This window comes from Thamnophis sirtalis, unplaced genomic scaffold (assembly GCF_051295495.1).
Source record: "Thamnophis sirtalis isolate CommonGarterSnake01/CBP01778 unplaced genomic scaffold, rThaSir2_p1.2 scaffold_8, whole genome shotgun sequence".
NCBI classification, from domain to species: Eukaryota; Metazoa; Chordata; class Lepidosauria; order Squamata; family Natricidae; genus Thamnophis; species Thamnophis sirtalis.
The window spans coordinates 13,035,793-13,051,266 of record NW_028261388.1 but is presented as its reverse complement, the minus strand read 5'-3'; the positions used below and the strand labels follow the sequence as shown (position 1 = coordinate 13,051,266).

Here is a 15,474-nt window from a genome sequence, read left to right as displayed (position 1 = left end):
TTACCACTTGGGGTGTCCAGAAAGATCTAAAATTTTGGTTGTTACACTTCTGGCAGCCTCAACCATTGTTATTTGACGCTGTTGTAGTGTGCCTTGGATGTTTTCTCCAAGACACATGACAAAAGCATCAAACAACTATGTTGTTATTTGTTACTACTTGTTAGCTGTTGCTACTTGATGTATTTTGTGTTCTTTAGAAAATAATATTGAATAATATTTTTATTTTTTTAAGTGCTTTTAATCAATATCAGTTTCTGAAAAGTCCCTATTCTCTGATGGTGAACTTCTACTTTTACATTTACAGACTTCAAGAGGAGTTTGAAGTGTGATGTAAACCAAGAATCAGTTTGAGCTAGGGGTTAAGGCATCAGCTAGAAACCAAGAAAAGGTGAGTTCAAATCACGTCTTAATCATGAAACCCAAAGGTTGTGTTTGGGGGGATAAAGAGGAGGAAGAATTATTAAGTATGTTTCTAAAAATAATAAAGGTGGGTTAAAAATAAAACAGAAGCAAACATTTTTCTTTTTTAAAAAAAAATCATTTTCATTCAGCATTTTTAAACATTAAAATCACTTTTACAGTTTTCCACTATTGGTATTCTTTTTTCTAATTTCTAATTTTGCAATATACAGCCTATTGTTTCATATACCTCCTTGTTTCATGATTATTATTTTTGTTATATATATATATATATATATATATGTGTGTGTGTGTGTGTGTGTGTGTGTGTGTGTGTGTGTGTGTGTGTGTGTTTTCTGAGGTTTTCACGGGTGTTAGTATGTAGGTCTCTAGTTGTTCGGGTTTTCTCCCGCGTAGAATTGGAGATGTCTTGGCGACGTTTCGACGAAGTCACATTCGTCATCTTCAGGCTGCTGCTGACTACTTCAGGTTTGGTGTTTCCAGGAGTAGGAAACACCAAACCTGAAGTAGTCAGCAGCAGCCTGAAGATGACGAATGTGACTTCGTCGAAACGTCGCCAAGACATCTCCAATTCTACGCGGGAGAAAACCCGAACAACTAGAGACCTACATATATATATATACACTTAAAGTCACAACCCCTGGTATGCCCAAGTATAACTCCCTGCCTGGGAGGCAATAGAGCACAGGTTCGATTCCCAAAAACTTGGGTATGGCTAGCTGATGAGAGCTAAATAGCTTGAAATAGATCTATACTAGTCTCCCTTTATTTATTTATCAGCATAAATATTATATATATATATATATATATATATATATATATATATATATATATATATATATATATATATATATATATATATATATATATATATATATATATAACATATGTACATTTATATCTCTATTGGTTTCTGAGTATATATCATCTCCTTTTGTTATATTTTCTGTGTAAAAATATAGTGAACTTGGAACAGAATTTTTCTTCTTCTTCTTTGTCTTCTCCTTTAGTAAATTCTTATGGAATCTAATCCTGCAAGTAGAAGATACCAAACCAGAAGCACCACAGCAAAATCAGTGGCCAAATCTCGCATTCACTGGAGCCGGACTAAACAAAAAAGTCAGGATGACGATGACAAAATTACATCCTCCTCTTCCTCCTCTTCATTCTCATCCTCATCCTCTGAAAAAAATCCTAAGTTCAGTTCGCAAGAAGATGTAGATGGAGCAGAAGAAGAGACCTCCATACTTAGGAAAAGTCATGGTGAAGGTGGGAGCAATGCAGATTTTCAGAAAGGTCCGAGCGATGCCTCCTCTGAGGATCTGGAAGAAGAAAACATCTCCTTTAAAAAGAAGAGACGTTGGAGGGCTGTCATATATGACAGTGATGAAAGCAGTGACAGCAACATTCCTAGGAAAGCGATCGCTAAAGGCAGGAGCGTAATTAGCAAAGACGACTTATCTGTTGGTGAGGAGTCACCCGTATCCCCAGAAAAGAAAGCAGCCAATAGAAAACGAGAAAGACAACGAAAGCTGCAAGAACTCTCTGACCGGCGATCTGGAAAAGCTGGAAAAGTCAATCAACATGATGTACATTTCCAATGCATTTCAAAGGTATATTTTCACACTTGCTTTTTCACACTTTCCGCTAGACAACATATGGATTTCACCATACTATGAGTCTCGGTGGCACAGTGGTTAGACTGCAGTACTGCAGGCTACTTCTGCTGGCAGCCGGCTGCCTGCAATTTGGCAGTTCAAATCTCACCAGGCTCAAGGTTGACTCAGCCTTCTGTCCTTCTAAAATGGGTAAAGTGAGGACCCAGATTGTTTGGAGCAATATGCTGACTCTGTAAACTGCTTAGAGAGGGCTGTAAAGCATTGTGAAGCGCTACATAAGTCTACGTGCGTGAATTTTAGAAGCACCTTTTTATGTTTACCTTGTGATCCCAACAGAGGTGGGTTCCTACTGGGACCGGTTCAGCTGAACCAGTAGTGGTATGCCAACGTGGGTCGCAGAAGGGGCAGTGACCCAGGCTGGCCATACCCCCAAACTGGTTCCCTGCTTGCCCCCACACCCATCTTTTTTTTTTTTAGTTCTGTGCATGTGAGCGAATAGAAACCACCCCCAGATCCCAACACTGTGAAAATAGCAATAAATAATTAGCTTCTGAGTGGCTTCATTTGATTATGTGCCATCAAGTACATAATGGTTTTATTCAGTTTCCTAGTATGTTTTTTTCTTTGCTTGTTTAGTAGCCTACGACTACCAGTAAGTATTGTATCGTATGCTTCATGATGAATGTTTTTATGATGACTATGATCATGATTTATACTTATATCTTTTATGCACACTGAGAGCTTATGCACAGAAGGCAAATTTCTTGTGTGTCAAATCATACTTGGCCAATAAAGAATTCTATTCTATTCTATTCTATTCCATTCCGTTTCATTCTATTCTTCTTTTTCTGCTGCTGCTGCTTCTGCTTTTTTTGCTTCTTCTGTTTCTGCTTTTTTATTTTTTCTGCTTCTTTTGCTTCTTCTGTGTCCACTTCTGCTTTTTTAATTTCTTGTTTTTTCTGTTTCTGCTTTTTTTTACTTCTGTTTCTTTCGCTTCTGCTTTTTTTATTTCTGCTTCTTTTGCTTCTGCTTTTTATTTCTCCTGCTTCTGCTTCTACCTTTTTTTTACTTCTGCTTCTTTTTACTTCATCTGCTTCTTCTGCTTCTTCCACTTCTGCTTTTTGTTTTTACTTCTGCTTCATCTGCTTCAGTAGAATCAGTGGCCAAATCTCACGTTGACTGGCGTTGAACTAAAAGATATCTATTTTCTGAAATCAGGATGACAACAACAAAATTACAACCGCCTCTTCCTCCTCGTCATCCTCATCCTCAGAGAAAAATCCCAAGTCCACTTCAAAAGAAGATGGAGCAGAAGAAGAGACCTCCATACTTAGGAAAAGTCATGGTGAAGGTGGGAACAATGCAGATTTTCAGAAAGGTTCGAGCAATGCCTTCTCTGAGGATCTGGAAGAAGAAAACATCTCCTTTAAAAAGAAGAGACCTTGGAGGGATGTCATATATGTCAGTGATGAAAGCAGTGACAGCAACATTCCTAGGAAAGTGATCGCTAAAGGCAGGAGCGTAATTAGCGAAGGCAACTTATCTCTTGGTGAGGAGTCACCCGCATCCCCAGAAAAGAAAGCAGCCAATAGAAAACGTGAAAGACAACGAAAGATAACAGAATTCTTTGACCGGCAATCTGGAAAAGCTGGCAAAGTCAATCAACATGATGAGGTACATTTCCAATGCATTTCAAAGGTATATTTTCACACTTGCTTTTTCACACTTGCCGCTAGACCACATATGGATTTCACCATTCTATGAGTCTCGGTGGTGCAGTGATTAGAGTATGGTACTGCAGGCTACTTCTGCTGGCAGCTGGCTGCCTGCAATTTGGCAGTTCGAATCTCACCAGGCTCAAGGTTGACTCAGCCTTCCGTCCTTCTAAAATGGGTAAAGTGAGGACCCAGATTGTTTGGGGCAATATGCTGACTCTGTAAACTGCTTAGAGAGGGCTGTAAAGCATTGTGAAGCGCTACATAAGTCTAAGTGCTATTGCTACTCCACGTGAATTTTAGAAGCACCTTTTTATGTTTACCTTGTGATCCCAACAGAGGTGGGTTCTTACCGGTTTGGACCAGTTCAGCTGAACTGGTAGTGGCATGTAGAATTCTATTCTATACCATCCCATCCCATTCTATTCTATTCTTCTGTTCTTTTGTGTTCTGTTCTGTTCCACTCCACTCCATTCCATTCCATTCCATTCTGTTCTATTTTTCTTTAACTGTTAATCAACTCTTAGTGACCATGTGGGTAGATTTTTTTCCCCATGACAGTCTGTCCATAATCTGGTCTTTCACCTCTTCCAACAATGTGTGTACATTGCTATTGTAACTGGATCCCTCCACTTCGCTGTCAGTCATCTTATCCTTCCCCGCCCCCACCTTTCTTAGCATTAGAGCCCTCTCTGGGGAGCTGGGTCTTCACATAATGTGTCCAAAGTTGGATAATATGAATCTGATCATTTGTGCCTCCATTGGAAACTCTGGCTTGATCTGTTCAATGACCTGTTTGTTTTCTTGGCTGTCCACAGTATTCTCAGGAGTTTTCAAAAGCACCAATGTTCTTCCTGTCCTGCTTCTTTAAAGCCCAAGTTTCACTTTGATAGAGCATCACACGGAATACCATTGTTTGCACAGCTCTGATCTTTGTAGATATGGTACATTATAAGACCATTATTGTCTTATATGGCCACTCAACTCAAACTTTGCAATACCCAGTGGCCAAACATAAAACATATCGGTACTGTATTCTCCATGTACACAGTGACACTACTTTAACACGAATGAATGCTAATCCCATTCATGAAACCCCAAAGTATTCAACTAAAATATTCTATTAAATGCTGTGTCTTTTTTAACATCACCAGGGAAGTGCGGATGATGCCTTGATTCAACATGACGGTCATTCACCCCTTCCACAAGAGGAAATAGGTGTTATATCTAATGAAGATGGTGATGAAGGAGGAGGAGGAAGAGGGGGAGATGGAGAAGGAGAAGAAGGAGGAGGGGGAGGAGAAGAAGAGGAGGAAGAAGAAGAAGAGGAAGAAGAAGAGGAGGAGGAGGAGGAGGAAGAAGAAGAGGAAGAAGAAAAGAAAGAAGAAGAAGAGGAGGAGGAAGAAGAAGTGGAGGAGAGAGATAATGTGGTCAGTAACTTATTGAAGAAACATGTTCCATTCGGTAAGGTCACAACAAATAAGTATTGTAACTTGTATATCCTTTTTTATAGTATTTATTAACAGCTAGTTGTTTATTCATATGGGTTGTACTGACACATATTTGTGTTGTTTTTTAAACAGTGTCTGAGTCCGATCGTTATGCACACTTTCAAAGAGTTGTTAAAGCATTTCTCATCAATGCAATCGATGATACATTTCTGAGCTCCTTATATGGTAAGCAAGCACCCCTTCCTAAGAGGCTGTTTGTTATTCTCTTTCCATTCCGCCCCCCTCAGAGCAATAAATAAATGTATTAGAGATAATCCTTAACAACCATTAATTTAGCAACTGTGGCATTGAAAAAAGTGACTTACAATGGTTTGTTGTACTTAAAAGAGCATTCCCACAGTCAGGTAATCAAAATTCAGGTAAGTGGCATGTATTTTCCATGATTGAATTGCCTTGGGATTACATGATCGTTACTCCCAGTCGGCCTCCAACAAGCTAAGTCAATGGGGAAAGCTGAATGCTCTCAGCAACTGTGTGATTCATTTAACGACCGTGGCAAAAAGGGGCGTATTAATGGGGCACAACCAGTGGTGGGATTCACTTACCTTCACAACTGGTTCGCAAATGTGAATGTGCTCACATACTCACACGCTCGCTATGCTTGCACACACCACATTCTGCTCATGCGCAGAAGGTCGCGCATTATGTTGGGGTGGGTGGGTGGAGCCACCAGCAGCTACTGCTACCAGTTCGAACCTAGTAAGAACCAACAGAATACCACCACAAGGCGCAATTCACTTAACTCCTTGATTGTTTTATAAAATGGTGGTGTTAATAACAAGGCCTATTTTTTCTTTTTTTCCAAAGAAAAAAGAAGAGAAAAGAAATATGCGCGGGAAATGCTAAATTCCCTCTATCATTTTGATGAACGCTTTATTCAACCTTATCTTGAAAGTGTAGTTTCAGAACGTTTCTCCAAAAAAACATATAAGGTACTGAATTTTCTTCTTAATCTTTTAACTACCATATTTTTCAGACTATAAGATGCACCGGTGTATAAGATGCACCAAGATTTCAAAAAGGTAAGTAAGAAAAAAAAGTGTTTGTCTTCCCTTAGCCCCCAGCAGCACTCTGCAGGCTTCAGCAGGGCTGGGGCAAGGCAAAAAAGCCTCCGGTTTTGTGAAAGATGGCCCGTTTTTCACAAAAATGGGGTCATTTTTGCTTCTCCCAGCCCCGCTGCAGCCTGCAGAGGGCTGCTGGGGGCTGAGGAATGGCAAAGAAAGGCCTCTGTTTTTGTGAAAAACAGTCCTTTTTTGCAAAAATGGGATGCTGGGGTGGGGTTTAGGGAGGCAAAAATGGCTGTATTCAGTGTATAAGACGCACCAACATTTCCACCCGCTTATACTCAGAAAAATAAGGTAAATTGCTTAGTTGATTTGGCTCGGGCATACGGATCCACGCAGTGTGTTGTTTTTCTTAGTACAGTATACAACAATGGAAAAGAGTAACACATACAGGCAGCTCTTAAAAAACAATTTACGTACCATGTTTCCCCTAAAATAAGACAGGGTCTTATTTTCTTTTCACCCCTGAAATAAGCGCTTGGCCTTATTTTCGGGGAGGTCTTGTTATTTTTGAGGTGCAGGAGGCGGCAAGCATGGTCACCTCATGGCTGTTGCTGTGTTGCAATATTTTTAGGGAGGGCTTACTTTAGCGCATACGCTCAAAAGCCCAAGTGGCAACTTGTTCATATTTATGAGGGTTGCAGGGTTCCCAGGGTCATGTGATCTCCTTTTGCAACTTTCTGACCTAGCAAAGCTAACGGGAAAGCCAGATAGACATAACAATCAGGTTACCAACTTAATAACTGCAGTGATTCACTTAACCATTGTGGCAAGAAAGATTGTAAAATGGGGCAAAATTCCCTTGACAAATGTCTCACTTAGCAACAGAAATTTGGGGCTCAATTGTGATCCTAAGTCAAGGACACAACCTGTATATTTGTAATACTTTAATGCATTCTCAGTTAGTACTTTTCTCATTTGCCTTCAAGAAACATGAACTCCATGTATCAGAATATTCACGACTGGCAGAGACACGGTAACAAGGTCAGCCAATGAATAGGCATAGCGACTACCATATTTTTCAGAGTATAAGATGCACCTGTTTCCTTCAAAAAAGGGGCTGAAAATCTGGGTGCATCTTATACACTGAATACAGCATTTTTTACCTCCCGAAGCCCCATGCCTTCACAAAATAGCCGTGCAGAGCCTGTAGAAGGCTTTCAGAGAGCTCCTGTGGGCTGGGGAGGGAAGAAATGAGAAAAAGATGGGCCGTTTTTGCTCAATTTTGCCCCCCCACCCCCAAGAAGTACTCTATAAGCCTCCTAAAGGCTATGCATGCAATTTCTTTGACAAAAACAGGCTCTTTTTTTTACAAAAAACAGGCACATTTTTGAAAAAAAATGTGCCATTTTTTGCTCGTTTGGGTGGGGGCTCCAAACCCCACCAGGAGCACTTTGCAAGCCTCCTAAAGGCTATTCATGCCTTTGGGGGGGGGCAAATGGGCACGTTTTCACAAAAAACGGGCCGTTTTTGGGAGGTTTGCAGAGTGCAAAAACTTTTTTTTTTAATTTGCCTTTTCAAAACCTTGGTGTGTTTTATACTCTGGTGTATTGTATACTGCAAAAAATACGGTAAGTCAGCCAATGTTTAGAAACTGAAACAGTATTTGCTGGAGACAGCTAGGCGCCTGGGCATGGCTTAGTTTAACTGCCCTGTATAGAGGAAGTTCTCTTTGTCTATATTAAGCTCTGAAATGAAACAAAACTAGTCTGGACTTGTCTACTGACTGAACTGAAACCAATATCTCCTCTATCACGTTGGAAGAATCTGTTGTTGGTATTGTACATTTATTCATGTTTTTATGTATATAAAGAAGTTAATGAATCCTGCTGAATCTGTCACCTGTGTGTGCTTTCTGGGTTTGATTATTTCGGCAACAAGCTCTGACAGAATTTTTGAAGACTATCTAAATTTTGTTTCTATATGAATGTGTAATATCTCCAAAATGTGATAACTAAGTCCCTGGAGCCATTAACAACAGAACTCTAATCAATTGTATTTTTTTTAGAAACAATTAGACAATTACTCTGATATCTGCATAATTCCGCATCACATTCAGAGGCGTACTTGTCAAGCCTGTGAGCTAATGAGAGACTGTCGGTTCGTAGTGACTTTTTCTGGAAAACAGTACTGTCCTAAAACACTGAAAGTGGATGATTTCCTGCCCCTTGACACACAGGTGTGTTTTCTGTATTTATATTCAGTAACTTGTTAAAAAATTCCTTTGCAATTCATGTAACAGTTGAACAAGATATTCCTTGTGACTTAATGGTAATAAATGTGTGCAACAAAGAAGTACGGTAAGTTCTTACTAAGTTAAGGTGACCAGACATCCCGCTTTTGAACAATTAGTCCCATGTCTCGCGGTGTTTTTAAAAAGTCCCAATTTTTTTTTTAAAGCATGAAAGGAAAAAACTGCAAAAAGTCACGGGGAGTCCTGGGGATTGTTCCTCGCAAAGCATCATGGTCGCATAGAATGCAAATGAAGGTGCTTATCTCCCCGCCCGGCTCCATGTGCTCATATTCAAATCGGAGTCACGCTGAGTCCCATTCAGAGGGCAGAGGGACGCTGTCCTTTTTTTTTTGTTTTACCTGTGTTCTCACAACCATGCAAAGGTGGGTTTTGTGCTACAAGGATCTTTCTTTCTTTCCCTGTCTGTGGTTCCGATTGCAGTCATCCTTTGCTTCGGATTAAAGCACCATTTCTCATTCCTTGCAAAACTGGGGAAACGGCAGGGCCGCCTCCCTCCCCCCTTTCCTTGCAGCACCATCAGCTGCAAAATGTTCCCCTGATTTGGTTTATAAGTTCACAGCAATGCGATCCAACAAATAGGAAAGTTTTAATAAGATCTTCTGACTTTATTTGGTCTTTACTGCCCGACCCCATTAGCTCTTGGGTTTTGTCCCCTCCCAAAAAGAGAGTGGGAAGGAGAGGAAGGAAGGAGGGAGGGGGGAAGGAAAAGAAGAAGGGAGAGGGGAAGAAGATGGAAGGAGAAAAGATGGAAAGAAGGAGAAAGAATAGAAGGAGGAAGGAGAAAGGAGGAAGGAGGAAGATGGAAGAAGAAAGGAAGGAAGAAAAAGAGGAAGGGAGGGAGGAAAGAAGGAAGGAGGTAGGAAGAGAAGGAGAAGAGAGGGAAAGAGCAGAAAGACAAAGAGGATGAAGTTGATAGGCAAGAGGAAGGAGGAAGGAAGAAAGAAAAAGGGAGGGAGGGAGGAAAGAAGAAAAGATGGAACTAGAAAGGAAAGAAGGGAGGGAGGGAGGAAAGAAGAAAAGATGGAACTAGAAAGGAAAGAAGGGAGGGAGGGAGGAAAGGGGAAGACAGGGAAAGAGCAGAAAGACAGAGAAGGTGAAGGTAGATAGGCAGAAGGAAGGAAGAAGGAAGAAATAGGAAGGAGGGAAGGTGAAAGGATGGAAGGAGGAAGGAATAGAAGTGAAGGTGAAGAGAGAGGTGGAAAGAGCAGAAAGACAGAGAAGGTAGATAGGCAAAAGGAAGGAAGCTGAAAGAATGGAAGGAGGAAGGAAGAGAAAAGGAGGAAGGGAGTGAGTGAGGAAAGAAGAGAGGATGGAAGGAGAAAGGAAGGAAGAGAGGGAAAGAGCAGAAGACAGATAAGGTGAAGATAGATAAGCAAGAGGAATGAAGGAAGGAAGAAGGAAGGATGGAAGGAGGAAGGAAAAAGAAGGGAGGGAGGGAGGAAAGAAGAAAATAATGGAAAAAGAAAGGAAGAGAAGGGGGAGAACAGAAAAATAAAGAAGAAAGGGAGGAAGGAGGGAAGGTGAAAGGATGGAAGGAGGAAGGAAGGGAAGGGGAAGAGAGATCTAAAGAGCAGAAAGACAGAAGGTAGATAGGCAAGAGGAAGGAAGGAAGGAAGGAGAAAGAATGGATACGGAGGAAGGCTAGAAGGAAGAAAGAGGGAGGGAGGGAAGGAAGGAAGGAAGGTGAAAGGAGGAAGGAAGGAGGGGGTACTTCCACTTGTAGGCCTGGGACTGAATGCAGGAGTCTCTCCATAGGATCAGCTGCTCCTCTGATCATGGTCTATGAAAATGCCTGCCTGATGCAAATTTAGACAGACGGTGCTTTGGGCTGCCCCTCAAATCCCCCACTTTACTCCTCCCCCTGTAAAATTCAGCCCCCTGAGTTTTGCCTTTGAGGGGTATCTAAATTAAGGTGATCAGATGTCCCGCTTTTGCCGGGACAGTCCCGCTTTTGAACAATTTGTCCCGCATCCCGCGGCGTTTTTAAAAAGTCTCGATTTTTTAAAATTTTTAATCAAGAACACCCCCCCCCACACACACACTGTCAATGGTGTCCCTCTTTACCAATGTTAAAATCTGGTCACCTTATACTAAGTCTTATATAAAACTTACATAAATGTATATAGATAGTCTTTTTTCCCATGGGCATTTTGGTTTTCTGAATGCAAAATCCAAAGACTGCCTAAAATGAAAATGCTGGAGACTGGCTTAATTAAAATAACTTATTATTTTTTCCCATATTTACGTGCAAATGAAGTAACCTTAGATAGCTGGGTAATTAAGTAAACAGGAGAAATGAATTGGTTCATTTAGAAGCTGTGATGATTTTATTATGTGAGAAATATGCACTTTGAAACAACATGTTATACAATTCCTTTCATGTGCTAACAGCATCTGCTGCGCATATGTACAGCTTTAAGTTACTAAATATTTGCTAGGTTCCTAATTCTCTGTTCCCAAACTTTCTAATATGAAGCGGCTACTTAGATTTTTGCTAGGGTGACTGTTCTACTATGTAATCTGAGGGTTTTCTGGTTTTTTTTTCAGTAAGTCATTAAAAAGAATCCTTTGCAATTCATGTAATGTTTGAACAAGATATTCCTTGTGACTTAATGGTAATAAATGTATGCAACAAAGAAGTAATCTTCTTTTATTTATACTTTCAAATGTCAGCCAACTACATTGGTGCCAAATTTTAACTGGTGAAAAAAAAGTACCATATTTTTCATAGTATAAGATGCACCTTTTTGCCTCAAAAAAGATGCTGAAAATCTGGGTGCATCTTATACACTGAATACACCATTTTTTGCCTCCTGAAACCCCACCCCCTTCACCAAAATGACTGTACATAGCTTTTAGGAGGCTTTCAGAAAACTCCTGGGGGCTGGGGAGGGCAGAAATGAGCTAAAAATGGTCTATTTTTTGCTCAATTCCCCTCCCTTCGAGCACTCTGCAAGCCTCCTAAAGGCTATCCATGCCCTTTTTTTGAAAAAAAATGGGGCCATTTTCACAAAAAATGGGTCATTTTTGGGAGGTTTGCAGAGTGGAAAAACTGTTTTTTTTTTAATTTGCCTCTTCAAAACCTTGCTGCATCTTATACTCCAGTGTGTCTTATACTCTGAAAAATACGGTAATTGCTTGTTCCTTTTCTTGAACAAAATGAAAAAGTTGGACTCAATCGACATCACCATTGCCTTCATTAAAATGGGTGCAGGAGTGGCTTTCTAACTAGATTTCATGATTGTATAGTAATAAAAGTCTTGTCTGTGTTGAATTCTCTTCTTTCATAGGACATTCATTCTTGTTTAAGGAATTGCAGTGTTCAATATATCCACTAAAAGAACTTATGTTTCTGCAGAGGTTTGAGGTTGGAGTTGTATGTCAAAGGCGTACCCAGGTTTACCATGATCTGAAGCATTATAAATATAAGTTGTATCAGAAATGCTGTACCGCTATACAAGAACAATATCTTCAGGATGAAAATGGGGATGAAAATCTTCAAGATGAGCCAGTCAAAGATTTAGTGAAACGAGTTTTTGGAAAACTGGAGGAAGAGGGCTGGATACATACGGTAAGTCACTTTGTTAGGAATGCATTGCTTATGGATTAATTGACCAAAGGGCTTCATATACCATATTTTTTGGAGTATACTGTAAGAAGCACCTTTTTCCCTCAAAAAAGAGGATGAAAATCTGGGTGCGTTTTATACACTAAATACAGCATTTTTTGCCTCCTGAAACCCTGCCTCTTCACCAAAATGGCCATGCATAGCTTTTAGAAGCTTTCAGAGAGCTCCTGGAGGCTGGGGAGGACAGAAATGAGCAAAAAACGGGTGATTTTTTGTTCAGTTTTACCCCCTCCCCTAGCCCTCAGGAGCACTCTTTAAGCCTCCTAAAGGCTATCCATGCCTTTTTTAAATGAAAAAACGGGCCATTTTTTGCTAATTTTTCCCCACCCCCACTCCCCAGGAGTACTCTACAAGCTTCCTAAAGGCTATTCATGCCCGTTTTTTTTTTTTTAAAAAATGGGCTCGCTTTTGCAAAAAAACGGGCCGTTTTTGGGAGGTTTGCAGAGTGCAAAAACTTTTAACTTGTCTCTTCAAAACCTTGGTGTATCTTATACTCCAGTGCATATTATACTCTGAAAAATACGGTAATATCTCATTAGGATTATAGGAAGTCCTTGATTTACAACCACAATTGAGCAAAAAAATTACGGTATTTTTTCAGATTATAAGACTCACCAAGATTTTGAAGAGGTAAACAAGAAAAAAACATTTCTGTCCTCCCCAGCCCCCAGGATCACTCTGCAGGCCTCCCAAATCCTCTACATGTCCTGTTTTTCACCAAAATGGGGCATGCTGTTGGTTTGGGAGGCCTGCAGAGTGATCCTAGGGGCTGGGGAGGGCAAAAATGTGATGTGTGGAAGGTTTCAGAGGCCAAAAACGGGGCATGCAGAAGGTTTGGGAGGCCTGCAGAGTGCTCCTAAGGGCTGGGGAGGGCAAAAATGCCCCATTTTTCCCACCCCCACGCATCGCGTTTTTGCCCTCTCCAGCCCCTAGGAGCACTCTACAGGCCTCCCAAACCCTCTGCATGCCCCATTTTGGCAAAAAACAAGCCTGTTTTTGGCAAAAATGGGATTTGTGGGGCGGGGTTTCTGGAGGACAAAATGGGCTGTATTCAGTGTATAAGACCCACCAACATTTGCATCCTCTTTTAGGAGGGAAAAAGTGTGTCTTATACTCTGAAAAGTATGGTATGTTGCTAAGTGAGTTCATTTAACATTGTCTCACTTAACAATATAAATGTTGCGTTTACTTGTGGTCATAGTTGTGAGAGGATGACCTGTACTTAAAATTTTATATACTTACACTTAGAATTTGAGATGATTCACAGTAGTGTTTTTCTTCCCCCATTTTTGCAGCAATATTCTGAACTTGAAAGATGTCACGATGAAGTAGAAAATTTCCATGCATTTTTGAAAAACTTTAAAGACAATATATGTTCATTTGAGCAATATTACTGATCCGTTTTTACTTCTATATCACATTTCTGATATTATTCTTTTTTATTTACGGTTCACTGTAGCATGCAAATATATGTGCTACATTTCTTTTTTTCCTATTTTATTTTAATTATCAAAATAATCTTCCAAATCAAAATTTTTATAAGAGAAAACCCTTGAGGACTGGATCACTCATCGAGCTATTCTCAAATCAAACTGCACCTTTATTCAAGAAATGAATTTTTCTGCGCTGTGTTACACAAGCACTTTCTTCAAAGACAACATTTTCTGTGTTGCTTTTTGACGCTTTTGGTAGCATATTTTCTACAAACTCTATCAATATTTAGTTTAATATTTTCCAAACAATCTTCCTAAAACTTGCACTTTTGTGCTCCCTGCAGATATAGGATTCAAGGATTTTATTGCGAGTGGCATAACTGTCAGAGGAAGAAACTTAGGAAGGAACTGCCCTAATTTTTCAGGCAGTTAAAAGTGAAGGCGGGAAATTTGTACCTTCAGACTTGCACAATATCTGTTAATGTAGCCTTACAATAAAGTAGATTTAGCTGAACTAATAGTGTTTCTTGTCTGGTTTTACTGCTGAGGGCAGACACCTATCCACATTTTCTAGTCTCAAATATTAACTAAGATTTATCCCTTATAAATTATAGATTAATTACATAATTAAGCAGGGAAGTGATCTGTCATTGTTCCCCTCTCTTCATACTTCCATTGTGACCATGTGAAAAAGCATAGCTGATTGGAAGAGCATGTATCCCTGGCATCTCACTAGGGCAGGAAAAGATCCATATGAAAGCTCCTTTTGGACATCTGTGCATTGAATTGTCATGCCCAAAACTATCTTCATGCAAGGAAAGTTTAGAAAACTGGGTAGCAGTTAACATTCACAATACTGAACAATATGAATCAGGTGTAACCAGTGGTGTGATCCTCTGAAGTCTACTGGTTAAGTGAGTCTGCTACCGAGTGTGCGCTTTGCACGCATGCATGCCTGAAGTGCGCCCACGCAGCACCAAAAAAGGAACATTTTGAAGCCTTCTGAATCTGCAAAGGTAAGTAGAACAGCGAGGAGGGGGGAATCTACTGTGCCACGTGATTTAGATTAGCTAGAAAGCAGGAAATCCGATGGTTGTAGCTAATATAAATTGCACATCATAGCTGATAGTTGTCCAGCTGATCATCGGAAATTCCAGTTCACCCAAACTGGTAGCATTTTTTACTATCGGTTCGGGGTGAACTGGTCCGAACTGGTAGCATTTCACCCCTGGGTACAACTTATAAAAATAAACATGTGTGACAACAGTTCTCAACCACCCTTTTGATGAGTGGACTTCAACCATGTGTGCTGGCTGTGGAATTCTGGAAGTTGAAGTCCACCCACCTTAACGTTGCTGAGATTGAGAAACACTGTCTTATAGGAATATAAATACTTGTTACATTTCTGTGACTCGGTTGTGATGGGAAGGGAATGGATCAAATGAAACTCCAGGAGCAACGATGGAAGGATGGGCAAATGGTTTCATATTTGGCTTGTGGATTTAACTGGAACTATCTTCTTGGAAATCAGATCAATGACCATGATGCAGCTACAGTCCAATTAAGCATCTGATGTTTAATAGAGCATTTAATAGAAATAGAACATTTAATAGAAAGAAGGACTAGGGGAGACATGATAGCAGTGTTCCAATATCTCAGGAGCTGCCACAAAGAAGAGGGAGTCAAACTATTCTCCAAAGCACCTCAGGGAAGGAGAAGAAGCAATGGGTGGAAACTAATCCATGAGAGAAGCAACTTAGAACTAAGGAGAAATTTCCTGACAGTTAGAACAATTAATCAGTGGAACAGCTTGCCTCCAGAAGTTGTGAA

General features: G+C 40.3%; 1 protein-coding gene across 1 annotated transcript; it reads left to right on the top strand.

Annotated features, from left to right (window-relative positions):
- The first annotated feature begins 300 nt into the window (after positions 1-300).
- On the top strand, positions 301-14,148 carry CCDC82 (coiled-coil domain containing 82). Its single transcript, XM_087722032.1, has 8 exons — positions 301-388; positions 1,431-2,009; positions 3,258-3,588; positions 5,338-5,430; positions 6,073-6,197; positions 8,338-8,508; positions 11,942-12,154; positions 13,507-14,148. The coding sequence occupies exons 2-8, from the start codon at positions 1,440-1,442 to the stop codon at positions 13,606-13,608; spliced, it is 1,605 nt and encodes a 534-aa protein (XP_087578158.1). The 5' UTR covers positions 301-388; positions 1,431-1,439; the 3' UTR covers positions 13,609-14,148.
- Positions 14,149-15,474: the final 1,326 nt, after the last annotated feature.